Here is a 16,992-nt window from a genome sequence, read left to right on the forward strand (position 1 = left end):
TTTCTTGGAAAAGGTCCTTTGTACTTCTGGTTAAATTTATTCCCAAGTATTTAATCTTGTGATTAGCTATTGTGAAAGGTATTGTTTCTCTTAGTTTATTTAAGTGTGTAGAAAAGGAAGAGTAGTAGTTCTTTGTCAATTCCTTCTCAGCATTTTGTGGAATATAAACCTTGCCACATATAAGAATGTTTTTATAAGTTATGGCTTGAACAAAAATAAATGGAAAAAATAGATTATGCTGGTTTTTCACTCTTTGAAGGCCAACAATTGATATAATTAGGACAGTAGTCATCACTCATTCTGTAAGGACACTTGCTGTGGGTTAGGCACTTCTCTGTGCTTGCTGTATCATCCTCCTACTACAGATACAGAAACTGAGGCATAGAGATGTTATAACTGGCAGAGAATGAGGTGGTGTGTTGCTCTATGGTTTCTATTTTTTTTTTTTAATTTGACTTTTAAACAGGTTTAATCAGAGCTTCTATCATAGTCTAGCAAATGTTCTGAAGGAACTCAAGGTAACAACTATTTTTTGCCAATGTTAAGAACCTCTTTTTGCATCTTCGGTCCTATCTCTATCTTTATTTTCCCACCCCACCCCCTGATACATACCATTGCCAGATTGCATAAGCACACAATTTGCTTCTCAAAAACTGTCACGCGTTGCTGTTGAGTTGAAAGCAACTTATAGCTAACCCTGTAGTGGGTTTTCAGAAGCTGTAAGTTGCACAGAGGGTTATTGCTGCTTTCTCCTGGGGAGCCCCTGGCTGTTTGAACTACTAGAGAGGTGCCTGGATGACACCACTACTGCGGTTTAGTGCTGTGGAGTAAACCATAGCTCATAGTGACCCTGTGAACAAATATGTGAGTCTTGCGCTCTCCCACTTGAACTTGACTGTCTTTGTGATACTCAAACCCATTGAGGTAGTTGGTCCTTCTCACAGAGGGCTTTCTTGGCCTGCTGCCTTTCCCAGGATGTCTTTCTCTAAGGACAGATTCTCCCTGAAAATGTGTCCAAAGCATGTGAGATAAATTCTCACAGGCCTCATGTTTAAGAACCACTTTGGTTACAATTCCTTCAAGATAGATTTCTTTGTTCTTTTGTTGCTCTTTGCCAACACCACCGTTCCAGGACATTGATTCTTCTTTGCTCTTCCTTATTCACTATCCACCTTTCAGATGCAGAGAAAGCAGTTGAAAATACCATGAGCCATTTAAAAGTCCAAGGTGAGCCTTAAAGTTTAAACTGGCATTCATGCTATTTAACACTTTGGAGAGATCCTTGACAGCAGTTTCTTAACTCTAAATCTTCCAGGAATAATATTTTGGGCTGAGAAAGGATATTTTTTTTTTTGGTCAAAAAGAATGAGATAGCAGTTTCTAAGTATTAGAAAATTTATCTTGTAGTGACACTTTTTCACCTAGATTTTATCCACTGCCTCTTTTGCCATCTGTTTAAATATTATTTCTTAGTTTTGTTTGCCTGTGTGTATATTTGTTTGTGTGTACATACACAACACACACACTCTCACAGATACTCTCGCAGATACTCACTGCTGTTACTCATTTTTGCCAAGTCTAGTCCAACTTGTACTGACTCTGGAACAGTGCAGATCCGGCCACAGAGACCTGCCTAAAGGCTGTCGTCTTTATGAACACTTATGAACACTTACTGCCACTTTTTTTCTCCTGCAAAGCAACTTTTAGTTAAAACTTTTAGTTAGCAGCAGAAAACTTTATCAGTGCCCCATCAGGACTCCATATGTGCATACATTGCTGTTGCTGTGTACCATTGAGTTGGAACGGACCTGTAGCTGACCCTCCAGCAGGTTTGTTAATTGCATGGGAGGAGATTGTCCATCCTTCTCTTACAGAGCAGCTGGTGGGCTCAAACCGCATGCCTTTAAGATTGCAGTGCTGCTTCTTGCCACTAGGCCACCAGAGTTCCATACACTTACGTTGTTATTGTTGTTGATGTGTACCATGGCGTCGGAACCGACCCACAGCTGATCCTCCGGTGGGTTTTCAGAGGCAGTTAATTGCACAGGAGGAGACTGCCCATCCTCCCACGGAGCAGCTGGTGGCCTTGAACCATGTGCCTTCAAGATTGCAGTGCAGCTTCTTGCTCAGAAGGGTGTAGGGACAGCACAGGAAAGGAAGACCCTGGATGAGATGGATTGATACAGTATCTGGGGCAATGGGAGTGGGTGTGTCAGAATTAGTGAGACAGGCTTAGGACAGGAAAGGGTTCAGAGCTGCTGTACCTAGCGCCATTATACATCGCAAGTGACTCAACAGCACATAACAACAAATACTATATTGGGGGTTTTATTTTGTTTTATTTTTGTTTAAGCCTCTTGTTTAAAGTCAACAAGTCCTTGAGGAGGGCCTTTGCATTTAAAGTTGGTTGTTATTATATTTTGGAGAAACTTCTAAGTGGTACAGCATGCTTCTGCCAATTAGCTGTACTCATGTAACGTGGGGTTGCTGTGATACTAAATCTTGTGCCATTGGGATGTCAAATGTCATAATGGTTATCCATGGTGGACAGTGTTTGGTGGAGCTCCTGATTTAAGACAGATTTGGAAGCAGGAGTGACATCCACTTCCTAAACAACATGCCTCTGGAAACTCTGTGAATTTTGATAAATGTCAATAGTTATATAGAAAGGAAGGCTTCAGGCCTTTTGTTCATAAGGTTGCTATGAGTCGTGCTCGTCTTGAAGGCAATCAACAACAACAAAAACAACATATAAATATTTGATACAGGCCACACCTCTGAGGAAACTCCATTTGAACTAATTGTCTACTATAGCAAATTTCTTCATGACAATGATGACAGCATATTAGATTTCATCAAAAGAGTATCTACTTCATACCTGCCAAACCAGAGAATTATTAGTATCCAAGGTGGCACACAACTTTCACAACCACTAATAAAGGTGCAAATTTATTCATTCTCACCAACACTTGTTTGTTCCTGTATTTTCTTAACAATGACTGTCTAAAAGGGTGAAGTAGAATCTTATAATTTTTATTTTAATTTCTTTAATGACTTTTGGGGGCATGCTAGTGAAATTTAAGTTTGCTGTATTGTGCATCGGGTTTTTGAAGGCCTTTTTTCTTCAGAAGTGGATGATCAATCCTTCTCCCTAGTCTACCTTAATTTAGATGTTTAACTTTGAGTAATATCTAGCAGACAAGCATTTTGTATCCTGTTGCCAATTTGAATGGTAACATGTAACTCTGTCTCGTGCACTTTGGCCATATAGCCAAGAAGGACTAGTTTTTGCAGAAGATATCATGCTAGGAAGGGTCAAGAGACAGCACAGGAGAGAAGGACACCAGATAAAATGCATTGACACAATAACTGGGGTAAAGAGAGTAGGTGTGTCAGAGATAGTGAGATTGGCTCAGGATAGAGCAGAGTTCAGAGCTAGTGTATAGGGTTGCTATGAGTCGTAGACGATTCAACGACACATAACAACAACAATGAAAACTGAGAAATGCAAATTAAGACTATAAGCTATCGTTTCATTGTTGGAGGGTTTTTATAAAGATTTACAACCTTGGGAACCCCATGAGGTAGTTCTACATTGTCCTGTAGGGTCATTGCCAATTGGAATATATTTAACAATATTGGATTTGTTTACTGTTTAAATATGTGTAATACAAACAAGGGTGACGGCAACATGGAGACAGCTGGGTCTGACCTCTGCTAACTCCACAAGGGGAAATTATCCCCATCAACAGCATCCACACACAAAACCAGTTCTCATGGGGTCAGACATGTCCCACATGCTTGCATACCTATTCCTACTAATTCCCATACCAAACTTTCTACCCTACTGGGTTACAAATCCATTGCCATAGCTACACAGATTATATAGAACCATACTCACTATTATAAGGTTTGTTAGGGAAGTAAACAAGATACAATTTTACACTCAGAGCAGCTTCCAAAACATGCTCGCTCACAGTCCATCAGTATCACAGCTTTGCTATTGTTGTTAGGTGCAGTTGAGTAAAACACATAGTGACCCTATGAACAATAGATCTGAACTCTGTCCTGTCCTGTGCCATCCCCACAATCTTTGACACTCTTGAACCCACTGCTGTAGTCACTGTGTCAGTCCACTTGGCTGAAGATCATCCACTCTTTCACTGTCCACCACCTTCCCAAGTAATGTCTCTTTCCAGTAAATAGCGACATGCTCAAAGTTTGTGAGATGAAGCTTCATTGTGTTCTTGCGGCTTTAGCCCAGGGTTAGTAAGCTCTCCCCCAAGTTCTCCAGCCAGCTTGGGCAAAGGCTTCTGGTGCTGGTTCTGTAGGGTAGCAGTCCCAGGGCAGCTCGATCTCATGTCAGGTCTCTAGATTTCTGATGAAGCTGCTGCTGCTTCTCTAGGTCTTGGTCTGAGTGGCACAAGATTCTCTAGCCCAGAAGTGTATGCACTGCATTCTCTCCTTCTCCTTTGTTGATGGCAAGATTCTCAAATTCTGCTGCTGAATCCATTCAATTTAATGGGAGACTAGCCAGTCCCCTTGTGCATAGAAAAACACATCTATTTCCATATTCCCACCCATGGCTAAGTCTAAGTCAGTGGTTAGGAAAGCCATTTCTAAACAATAAACCCTGACACCACAATATTTTTTTTTTCATGTGTATCATCTATGGAGAAATGTCTAGTTAGGTCCTTTTCCCACTTTTAAACTGGGTCTTATGTCATTATGGTTGAATTATTTGTTGCCATTGTTAATTGTAATAAAGTTGATTCCAAGTCATTGAAGCTCTTAATGTAATCTTGATATTAAAGACTTAGCTTAATAATATGCTTTGAAATCTGAATGTGTGAGTCTACATACTATCTTCTTCTCTTCAATATTGTTTTGGCTATTTATTGTCTATTGAAATCCCATATCATTTTGGGGATTGGCTTTTTTATTACTAGAGGAAAAAAGGATGCTATTGAGATTTTTGTAAAACGTCTGAGAATTGGCTGGATTAGGAAGCAAAATTAATTTTTAAAAGGTATTATTGACTCTTCAAGGATTGCGTCTGTTCCTAAATGAAGTTTCTCTTCCACAACTACTATTTTAATCTGTTGCAGAATCAGCCTTTTCTCCCAAGCCTGAGCATCCCAACTCCACATTTACAAATTAAAATCCAAGGGCCCTTTTTACTTTAACTTTACTAGACACTACATCCAATAGAGCGAGCTTGTAATTTTATACAGTGTCAGTTGGTGCTTCTAATTTGTGGCTTCTATTAATTCTACAAAATCCATGAATCTTTAACATTCAGTTTGCTTAAAATGAGTAACAGTGTATTTTTTTTCTTCTCAAATGTAACTCAAGCTGTGTTTTAAATGTCCTCCTTTTAGGAAGCAGCCATATATCGTGGGTGATTTATTCACTTTCATGTTCCTCAAAATTTATTGCCAAAGGTTGACATGAATACTTACAGTTTGGGCCATAATATCATCTCCTGAATGGCAATTAATAAATAAGAGGTAGTTACAGTTGTTGACAGAGGAGGTAGGCTTTCTCAGAGAGTTTTCATCTTCATATTTTCACCAAACTTCATGTCAGGCATCCCTAGGTTTAGGTGGTGTAAAATAGTCTCTGTAAACTCAGTAAAGAATTTTACTGTTGTCCAAATACCCCAAACCTCTGGGTTGCCTTTTGTTTTCTTGTCAGACATGATCTTACTCAATTTCACTTCCTTCAATTTGTTTTCCTTCCCGAGAATACATGAACGGTGCTTCTTTATGGATTCAATAGTAACATCTCGTCAATTTTTATGACTTGCAGGTAGCATCTGATGCCTGTTCCTGAAATTTCATGTAATGGGCTGGGGGTGGGGGTGGGGGACGTTACGCTCTCATCTCTGCTACATTTATTGAAGATACACTGTCACCAATATAGTGCAATGTCTGTTGTCATCAAATATATTGTTCAAAGTAGATAGTTACCTCCTGTGGATTAATTATCAATCTGCAAAGCAACATTCATTGTGTGCAATTTGCCCACTTGAGTAGGCTCCAGGGCTAATCGAGACTAATGCTCTTATTTTAGAGAGGAGGAAACCGTGGGCCAGCTTAAGTGGCTTGCCTGTAATCAAGCAGCTAGTTAAGTGGCAGAAGCAGCTCTGAACCTCATGATTTCCACTTCGGTGTGTAGAGAACTGAGACTGAGCACATCTTTAGGCATTAAAGTTTATGGTACAGAGCAAGGAATCCGCATTTAGACTGCCTGCATTCAGATCCCAGTTCTGATGCTCATTAAGTTGGTAACTTCGAACTTATTTGACTGTTCTGTGCCTCCATTTGCTGAGTTGTAAAATGGAGCTAGACATATAATAACATACATGTAAGGATTTTAATAAATTAATATATGAGAGTCACTGAGAAGAGTGCTTAGAGCAGATTAAGCATTCCCATTCACTGTAAGCTGTTAGTATCACTCTTAATATATTGTTTTTAAAATGCTTGGAGCATGTGTATGTTGCTTAACTATATGTGGATATATATATATATAATATATATAAATTACATATTATATATTATACCATATTATTTATTGTATTGTATATAAAAATTAGACCTTTATTGTACCTATTTTATATTTCCTGTTCATGTAACACTGTGCTAAACAAGTGGTAGTGGTATTTATGATTGGCAACATTAGCAGAAGCAAAAGGAGTAATGATAGTAATAAAAGCTAGTGTTGTTTATTGAGGCTTACTATGTGGAAAGCTTGAAGTAGGTACTTTGTGCACATGATCCTACACTGAAATTAATTTCCAGAAATTCAAGTGTGGCCTCTTTATGACAATAATCCCCTTTGTAACTGAAGAGGAACCTGAGCTTTTGGTCCTCGTGGAAAAGCTCTGAATGTTGAAACAGGAATGCTCCTAGAATTCCTCCTGTTTTAAAAATAATCCCTGTGCAGCCAGGATTTACATGCCCTAATCTTGTTACAGAAAAGTAGAGGAGTGGCTGGAGGAGGAGGAAACAGAGATGAGGGTAAAAGGTGAGAGGAGGGAGGGGCAAAACAAGACCCTCTAAATGGAAAATAATCTGAAAGAAAATAAAGTATTAAAATTCATTTATTCTTCATACTTTTTTCCTTTTTGTATTTTCATATAATAAAAAAAAATTTCCTCATTTATTGATGCCTGAACAGAAATACCCTTGGAACACTAAGCATTGACATAAAAATGTTTTCTTTTTTAATTGTTTAATTAAGTTGCCTTTACCTTACAGTATGAGCCACTTAGCCCAATTCTAACTTGTAGAGACCCTATAGGACAGAACTTGAATGTTGGGATTGTAAGGCTATAAAGTGAGAAAAGTAGATGAGTACATATTTCTCTGTTGGAATGGCTGGCATGTTTAAATCCTGACTTGACTGGTTAACAGTCAGGTGCTTTAACCACTGTACAACTAGGGCTTCTATAGACCCACTAGGATAAAGTAAAATAGTTAATCCCCAAAATGTATAATCACATCATACTGTTGGATTTGCATGCAGTCAGATCCTAGACATCATCAGAATAATCGTGGCTATAATAAAAAATGTGTAGAAGAGTGCCTTGGACAAGTATTAGACGAAAAGCGGTCACTGTATGAGATGCTCTAGATGTATAAGGGTGTAGTGTTCAGACATTTATACACACACACAGATACATGTAACCTCTATAGATAACTACAACTTTTCAAATATATATTGAATGAGCGTGTGCATATGTACATACATCCATATACATTTTTGTGTTGTGTACACTGTTCCTTCACATAGATAAGGTGAATGTTACTGAGTTTGGGCTTAGTGGCTCTATGGTTTTTGCAGACTCTATGTGTTAGCTTCCTATGTGTGCCATCGACATTATTCCCAAGAACATGTTGTATTAGAAAAATGCAATATGTTATTAAGTCTTTACCTTAACTTTGTGAAATAGGAAACAGTGTCTTAGAAAAGTTAAACCTTGCCCTCAGGATCACAAAAAGCAGGAAAGTTCCACCTACTTAAAGCCTCTTCCTTTGGTCCCCAGAAGAACCATAAGTCTGTTACCATACCATACCATACCATACCATACCATACCATACCATACCATGCCATTCAGAAAAAGGGGTGACTCTTTTTTTTCTTTTTCTCTTCCAGAATCTCCAGGCAAAGATATTGGTCCAACACTAGGCTTGAAAAAATCCAGCTCCCTGGAGAGCCTACAAACTGCTGTGGCCGAGGTCCGAAAGAATGAACTTCCCTTCCACAGGCCCCGGCCTCACATGGTTCGAGGTCGCGGCTGCAATGAGAGCTTCAGAGCTGCCATTGATAAATCCTATGATGGGCCTGAGGAACTCGAAGCTGGTAGGATTGCACTTCTTTAAGTGGTTCCTTCGTCTCATTATTATCTGCAAATCACAAGCAAGAATATGTGCTTAACTACTAAGAAAAATGACTAAAGAATCACAATTATATTTTTGATATTAAAAGTAATTCATTTTCCTGATATGTTTTGCCCTATGGCTTAACAAACATGCAATTGAACAGCGGAAGACACGATTTATTTTGCAGTGCAAATGCTAAAGAAAGTGTTCTCCACTTGCCTACAAGGACTCACTGTCATTTGCCCTTGAGGGGGAGCACTAAGTATGCATTTCTTGACATTCAAGTCATTAGAAGCAGCGACGTCAACCTGAGGACTGACTGCATTAATTGGGTAGAGCAGTTAGGTTATATTTGTACTCAAAACCTCTCCTGGAAATAAACTCCTCCTGTTTGTTTCCCAGCATGTGGGCTTTTGGAGCTGATCAAGGTTAACAAGCCAGCTTTCCAAGAGATTAGTGTTTTACCACATATCAAGCCTTTGGTACCCCCGCCAAGCATTGTCCCCCACTCCTGCCATCGCACCTCACTCAAAGTGCCCAGATTTCAGGCAGTCATCCCTTCAAAGGGTACAAGTAGCCACATGGAAGGGCAGAGCTCTGGAGGGCTTTTATTCATTCTTCTGGATTTTACATTTTTAACTTGTCTCTCTATGCTAACTGCAAGTGCCCGTGACCGTGTGTATTGATTTTTTTTTTTCTGTGCAGATGGTCTGTCTGATAAGAGCTCTCACTCTGGCCAAGGAGTTCTGAATTGTGAATCTGTCCCTCAGGGGAGCTCGGAGCTAGAGGACAGAGAAAATAAAGCCAAGAAAGTGAAAAAGCCAAAGGAGAAGGAAAAGAAAAAGGATAAGGGCAAGCTGAAAGTCAAAGAGAAAAAGCGAAAAGAGGAAAATGAAGATCCAGAAAGGAAAATCAAGAAGAAGGGGTTTGGCGCCATGTTGAGGTATAGGCCTGCTTGGAAGGCCAAGTTGTTTGTGCGTCCTTTATTTCTCTTTAGTTCTCATAAAATCACCGATGGTCTGTTTGTGGGGAAATGTGCCAGGTTACCCTTGTCTTCATCTGAATACAAGAATCTAAGCTTTGAAGGTGCATGTTTCTGGTCTTGCAGAGCCTGAAGGAAACTTCTTAGGCCTTAGGCTGGTTCTGAAACTCTGGGTGATGACAGGAGGCTGCTAGACAGAAGCCCCATTGTGAAGAAAGAATGAGTCTTAATTGAGAGGTGGATAGGACACATCTTTAATACCAAACCCTCATGGGAGTAAATGTAATGCTTCTTACAAATAGGGAAAGCTGGTGGTCTTTTAGTAAGAAGCCACTTTGCAATCCCAAACACACGCAGTTCAAATCTACCAGATGCTCCACAGGAGAAGAATAGGCAATCTCTCTCCATACAATTCACTTCCTCTGAAAACCTGCTGGAGAGTTAGCTGTGAGTTGATTCAAACTCAACAGTACACAGCAATAATCAGGTGCTGGGAAAGCAAAAGATACCAATAGACTATCATGATGAAATTAGAGAAGTTTGAGTTGATATGAACATACTATGACCAGCATGGGAACAGTAGTCTGACCTCCACTAAATCCACAAGGAGAAAGAATGCCCATAAAGAACATCAACAACATAAAGCTGACTCTTGTAATGCCAGACATGTCTCCATGCCCCCCTCCCTTTTCTTTTCTCAACTATAGCATGAGTCATGCCTCACACAGGTCTTGCTACTCGATTACTGGGTTCAAGAATTTATTGCCGTGAACACACAGAACTTACAGACAGGACCAAAATAATTGGGTTTATCAGGAAAGTAATAGGTTTCAATTTCTGTTGGAAGGACTCAGGATGCAATTCCTCAGGCCAGATACCTTCTCAAGCATGCTGTTAAGCCGACCTCCCTGAGACCAGTAGCTTAATGGCTGTTATGAGCCTCTTCTCAAACCAGTAAACTTAGGCCAAGCTGTTTATCTCTGGCTCTGTGGATCAGCAGAACAGTTCCACTCTGCCTCACACCATCTCTTTGTCTCTGCTGCTTTTGATGCTGTCTTTGCTGCTGCTGCTGCTGCTGCTGCTACCGTTGTATCTCAGTGTGGCTCTGTCTCATGCGGGAATAATGTCTGGTCCAAAGCAAGGCTACACTCTCTACTTCTTCTTCCTTGATGGGAGTGACATTCTTATTTTCTACCTCTTAACCTACTCTCTAAACTTGGTGAGATCGCAAAATAGAGCAATCTCGTATTAACAAACTAAACATCTTATTTGTATGTACTCAACCAAAAGCTGCTATTATCCTTGTTTATATTACTAGCACACTGTTTAATCCCCTTGATGGCCCACAAATACTGCACGTTTTCATAGTTCTGCCCAGCCATGTGGTGAGAGTTATATCCACAATGGGTAGAAAAGCCATAATGAATAATCCACTATAGCATACTAGATGAACCTGTTTGCCAGTAACCTAGGACTGAAGGCAAATAGCTTTTACGCCATTGGTCAATGAACTCAGTTCCTGAAAAAAATGCCTAAACTCGGGTTCCTTACTCAGTGGACAAGGAAGCCTGCAGCTCTGTTGCTTCTGCCATCTCTGCTGTTGTTCTTTCTTTGCCACCCTTTCTTAGGACCTTGTCTCATGCTGTTTTGTGCTATCTCTCTGGTATTAAAGCCCTCAGTCTCTGAACTCTGGGATTGCAGCATGGGTATCTCAGGTCCAAATGATGCTCTTTACTCCATGACCTTCCTTCTTGATGCCACTGTGATCCTCTTTGTCCTCCTCTGGTTAGCTCATTTTAAGTCTAGCAGGATGTTAGTGCTGACAAGTCCTCACATTAATAATCTCTGTACCTTATTTGCATGGTTCTCCCCACCCCCGCAAGTGTAAAATGTACCATATTTACATTATTACCAGGTATCTACTCCCTTTGATGGCCTGAATACCTCATGTTTCTATAATTCTACCAAGTTATGTGGTGGGAGTTAACAAAGACCATGACTACAAGAGACACATCAAGTAATTTGCAAGCACCCAGGTACCTCTGAAAACATTGTATGGTGCAAAGGAGAAATAAGGTTTTGAATGGATTTTGTGTTTCTAGTAATCAAACCTTAAAATAAATTGGGAGATTGTCCTGAATTACATAGGGTAATCTGAGAGGTTGTTATAAGTAGAAGAGAAGATAAAACCATGGAAGTTACAGGGAGATTCAACACTCACTTAAGAGGTAGAAACTGATTTATGAGCCAAGGAATACAACCGCCCTATAGAAGCTGTAAAGGAAAAAGAAGCAGATTTTCTCTTAGAGTCCTCAGAAAGGAATGTGATCTTACTGACCCCTGATGGAAGCTTTAAAAAAATTTAAAAAATCACTGGTAGCATGTACAGTTTTTTAGCCCCTGTCTGCTAACTGAAATGTCAGTGGTTCAAACCCACTAACCACTCCTCAGAGAAAGATGTGCTAGCCTGCTTTCATTAGCATTGATTGTCTTGGAAATTGTGGGGTATATATACACTGTTCTAAATGGTCACTTTGTATTCTGTATCAAAAATGACTCAGTGGCAACATATCTAGGCATTGTTTGAGCTGATAAATTTGTAGCAATTTCTTACCACTACAGTCAATAAGTAAATAAGTTATCAGAATTATTATTACTACTGCTATAAGAACATATTTTAAAAATAACTTCTTAATATGAGAAATGAAAGGAAAAAAAGCTATCAAGATTGTGATATAAAAAACTGTTAGCACTTCCTATGCTCCCAATTTTCAAACTGCTACTAAATTAAGCCTTAACTGTATATTCTGATTTCCAATGACTTGATTTGGGAGGTTTACACTCCATTGTCCATAAGACAATGCCAGCTCTTCTCTATTGTTGTCTAACATACTCTGTGTTTCCTGAGGTAGAAATTGCAAGTCTCAGATCCTTTAGACATTTACTAACTTGAGTTTTGTTTCCTCCCCTTATTTTAGCAAAATTAAGCTCTGAAAGGTGGTGTTTGATTTTTAACTTGCATGTAAAAATAGCAACTGTTTTCCATAGCCTCTTGCATCCAAATCTGTGAGCATATTGGAGTTGCTGCTACATGCACATTTTCAACAACAAAGAACTCAAAAGCTGTTACCATTAGCCAACAGATTTTGCTTTCATTCTCATCTGTTGCTCAGATGCTATTGACTTAGATTCTTTCTTATTTAAAAGAGATTGATTGCTTTTAGATGCTCTTAGAGTTAGGTATGTGGCTTAATTGCCTATTATTTTGTGCATTTTCTATGTTTCACTGACACCTTCTTGAACTCAGAGGTTTGAGGTAAGTTGTTCAGTTGTGCCATGCATCTGATCAAGGGAATTAATGGGAACTGAAATTCTGCCTCCCTGTCCCCGCTAAGCCATGCACCATAGAAGGTGAATGTGTTAACCCTGGTCTTAACCCTTGTACTTGAGCTTCTCTAGTATGGTATTAACTGGCCTAGTCATTCTAACAACGTGCAATTGTAGAGTTTAGGTCACTTGTTCAATTCTTTAACCTCTCTTGGAAAAACTGTGGGAATCTATCCCCTTCACGGTTTAGTGTATATTGTCTAGCTGTCATATGCTTACACTTGACTGGTTTGGAATTGCCTCCTTTCATGATTCTTAGTGTCATTTTCATGTAGAGCAGGAATTTCTGTAGAAAAATGTGTAACTGAGGAACCTGCCAGTTTTAGAAGTTTCTCTATATACTTGCTTATTCTCTGCTGAAAGAGAACTTCAGGGGATAAAGATGCTTGAATTGTGAAAGGCTAAAGCTGCCTGAATTGTATCTGAGTTATAGGTTTGGCTTCCTTGGGCATGGTGCCCATCATGGCACTTCTTGGCAGAAAGACCACTCATGGCTCTTTGGTGGTCTTTGGAAGAAGTTCAGGCTCCTCCAGTGGACAAATCCTTTGCTCTCAAGTCCAGGTCACCTTCCTACAGCCTAACACATGTTTTCTAAGATCTTGAAGAAAATCAACCCTTAACTCGGGAAACTTTGCCAGTCTGGAGTAGAAAACCCAAAGTTCCTGATTTTTTAACTGCTTAATTATCTGGTCAACCTTTACATTCTTTAAATTGTGCTCTAGCCTGGATTGAGTCTAAAAGTCATTCCTGTATTTGGTCTCTTGTGTTGTTCAATCTTTGTAGTATAGGCCACTCTCTTCAAAGGAAGCCTCTGAACTTTTCACCTTGCCATAGACTTTGAATTGAAAGGATTAGTATGATTCAAATTCTTTTTCCTGTTCTCTCTGTGTGATTTAGTAGTAAGAGAAATTATGCCTAATAAACACCTTCTAAATGGGTTTTTTTTAAAGTGCAAAACCTGCCAATAGAAACTTAATTCTGTTTTAGAACTGTTTGCACATATTCATTTGATTAGTAAATTTATCAAATTCCTACTCTTTGCCAATCACATTAATAATTCATAATCATTCTTTTATTTATTCAACAATGCTCATCAAAGGCTTATTTTGCATCACACAGTATTCTAGGAACTGGGCACATAACGATGAAATCTGTTTATGAGGAATTTCTCTTAATAAAGGAGGAAGAAATAATCTTTTTTTAATGTCTTGGAAGTTTAAAACAAAAAGAAGCAAAATCATATAAATACATGTTACTTTTAGTATCTTAGGCATTCACCTGAATAACTCTATGACAAACCAGTACCATACCCACTGGAGGAAATCAACAGTCCATTTGTGCTGTACCATACAAGGCCTTCTATAGCTTTAAAAAAAAAAAATGAGGCCAAATCCAAACAGCTCACACACTATTGTGAACAACAGGCACACCTTAGTCTTAAACCCAAACCAGAAAACACCCCTTAGCAGAATCCGGCCATTCTACTCATTTTCTCAGCCTAGAAATAGCCAAAATCTATGACTCTACAGAATTTACAACAACAACACTATAAAGCGATCATGGGTTTTCATGTAGTTTACATGTCAGTGATGGGAAGAATAAACAACTAACCTAAAAGAATTAAGATTATTTCAGATTGTAGTAGGTTCTATGAAAAATGTAAAATCAGAAGGGATGGTGTCATCTCACCCTCTGTAACTATCTAACTGTGTGATAAGGTGCCCAAGCTACACTGAATTTTCAGCAGGTAGATTATCAGAATTTAGCACAGTACTAATACCAAATCACTCTTCCCCTCCTCCCCCCCCAGCATATTTTTAACCCAGTTTCACATAAAACTATAGGAAATTGCTACCCCAAACCAAGTCTATTTTAGCACACAAAGCCTGTTCAACCTAAAATAAGTATTGTGAAAGTCTGTGAACACCAGATAGATTGCACACTTGGTTTGTAGCTGTTTGTATCATCTTTGTTCCTTCCAGTCCATAACTTTGTTTCTCCTGAATGCAGCTAATGTGAGTATACTTCAAGGATATACTGGTTCTACGTAGTTATTAGGTACCATCAAGTCAACTACAGCTCATAGCGACTGTGTGAAGAGCAGATCTGAACCTTTTCCTATTCTGCTCCAACCTTACCATGCTCAAGCCCATTGTTAGAATCACTATGTTGATTCATTTTATTAGAAGTCTACTTCTCTTTCTTTTACCCTCTATGCATGATGTCTTTTTCCAAAGACTAGCGCATCCAGACAACATTCCCAAAGTATGTGAGACAAAGTTTCACCATACTTGCCTCTAAGGAGCACCCTTAGAGAAGTTCTTCCAGGACAGACTTGTTTGTTCTCTTGGCAGCCTATGATAATTCAGTAGTCTTCCCCAATGTGATAACTCAAAGACGTTGATTCTTCTGTCAACTGTGTTCATTATCTAACTTTCAGACACTTAGGAAGTCATGGAGAAAGTAATTGAAAATGGAATCTAGAGGGAAGAACTCACTCTACATTTCTCAAGCTAAAAGAACTGAAAAAAAATTTTAAACCTCAAGATGCAATATTGAAAGGTGCTATGGGCAATATGTTGAATGACCCAGAAACATCAAAAGAAGAGGGAGGGAACACATAGACTCACTATACCAAAGAGAATTGACTGACACTGAAACATTTCAGGAAGTTCTATATGAGCATAAGCCAATTATAATGAAGGAGTAAGCAGAAGTTACATTTAAGGCATTATCAAGAAAGAAGGCCTCAGGAATCAGTGGGATACTGTTTGACTTCTTTCAGTTAATAGATGCAGCCTTGGATGTGCTCCCGAGTCTATACCAGGAAATTTAGAGGACAACTGTCTGCCCAATAGATTGGATGAAGTCCACATTTGTTCCCATTTTCAAGAAAGGTGATCCAACAGAATGTGGACACTATTGAACAATATAATTAATATCACATGCAAGGAAAATATTGCTGAATTTGGAGCTACAAGTAACGCCCGGTCAGGGAATCAGGAGATATATCGCATTGGAAAAGTCTGCAGTTAGAAACCTCTCTAAATTACTGAGTAGTAATGTCAGTTTGAGAACTAAGGTATGTCTGATTCAGCCATGGTTTTTCTGATCACTTGCAAGGCATCTAAGAGATGGACAATGAATATGGGTGACAGAAGAAGAAGTGATGCATTTGATTTGTGCTGCTGAAGAATAGCACTAAATATCCCATGGATGGCCAAAAGAACAAATAAATATGTCTTGAAGAGGATGCAGCCCGAGTGCTCTTTGGAAGAGGGGATCATGAGGCTTCTCCTCACATATTTCAGGCATGTTACTAGGAAGGGTTATTCGTTGGAAAGAGACATGATGCTTGGAAGGGTGGAGGGTTGGTGAAGGAGAGGAAGAAGCTCAACCAGGTGGAATGACGCAGTGACTGCCACAGTGGGCTCTAATGTGTTAGGCAACGTGAAGATGGCATAGGATAGGATAGGGTTTAGATTCACTAATTGCTTTGAGTTATATTCAACTCCGTGACACCTAATAACAGCAACATAGTGGAGCATGAAAATATCCTAAAGTTTGAACCTTAGTTAAAAAAAACAACAGTTTCAAACATTCAAAGATATTAATTTTTATTTCTATATTTTGAAAATGCCATGGTGCATGTATTTACTTTGTTTTATAATATAGATGGACTTTCAAACGTTTAATTCAAGTCAAATCCTATTTAAACTATGACAACTCTATAAGGCTAGCCTGCTGAGAATTAGTTGTTTGTAAGAAAGTAGATGTAGAAACTAAAAAAAACCCCAGAGTCTCTTCAGCAGGATAGGTTCCAATTCACAGGGACTCTCCAGCAGGTTTCTGAGACTGTAAAGTTTAAAGAGAAGTGACTGCTTGTCTTTCTTCATTGAGACAGCTAGTGAACCCTAAATGCCAGAGATGCAGCCTTTGGTTTGTATTACAACACATTGAGGATTATTCTGCCAGAACTCCTAAACCATCTATATGCACATCTAAACACAAGAAATTGTGTTGCAGTCCCAGAGGCACGTGGCTCTTCTGAAGAATGGGCAATCAATCTCCACCTGTGTGAGTAACTACCTCTGAAAACCCTCTGGAGAGCCAGCTATCTTGATAATACATAACAACAGCAACAACAACGGACTTAATAATTGTTGTTGTTGTTGTTGTTGTTGTTATCTGCCATCAAGTCGCTTGTGGCTCACAGCAACCCATTGTACAACA

At 39.1% G+C, this 16,992-nt stretch overlaps 1 protein-coding gene across 3 annotated transcripts in view; it reads left to right on the top strand.

Moving 5' to 3' along the window:
• The window catches only part of PARD3B (par-3 family cell polarity regulator beta), a 1,417,836-nt gene that overhangs the window by 974,001 nt on the left and 426,843 nt on the right, over positions 1 to 16,992 (top strand). For 2 of the 3 annotated variants that reach the window (XM_006889111.1, XM_006889109.1), the window contains 2 exons: positions 8,164 to 8,370; positions 9,096 to 9,333. In XM_006889111.1, coding sequence (XP_006889173.1) covers positions 8,164 to 8,370; positions 9,096 to 9,333 — 445 coding nt within the window. The remainder of the gene's footprint in view (positions 1 to 8,163; positions 8,371 to 9,095; positions 9,334 to 16,992) is intronic. The other variant, XM_006889110.1, reaches the window with a different exon arrangement.

Source organism: Elephantulus edwardii, unplaced genomic scaffold (genome assembly GCF_000299155.1).
Source record: "Elephantulus edwardii isolate Elephantulus edwardi_28Jun2011 unplaced genomic scaffold, EleEdw1.0 scaffold00075, whole genome shotgun sequence".
In the NCBI taxonomy this organism is placed as follows: Eukaryota; Metazoa; Chordata; class Mammalia; order Macroscelidea; family Macroscelididae; genus Elephantulus; species Elephantulus edwardii.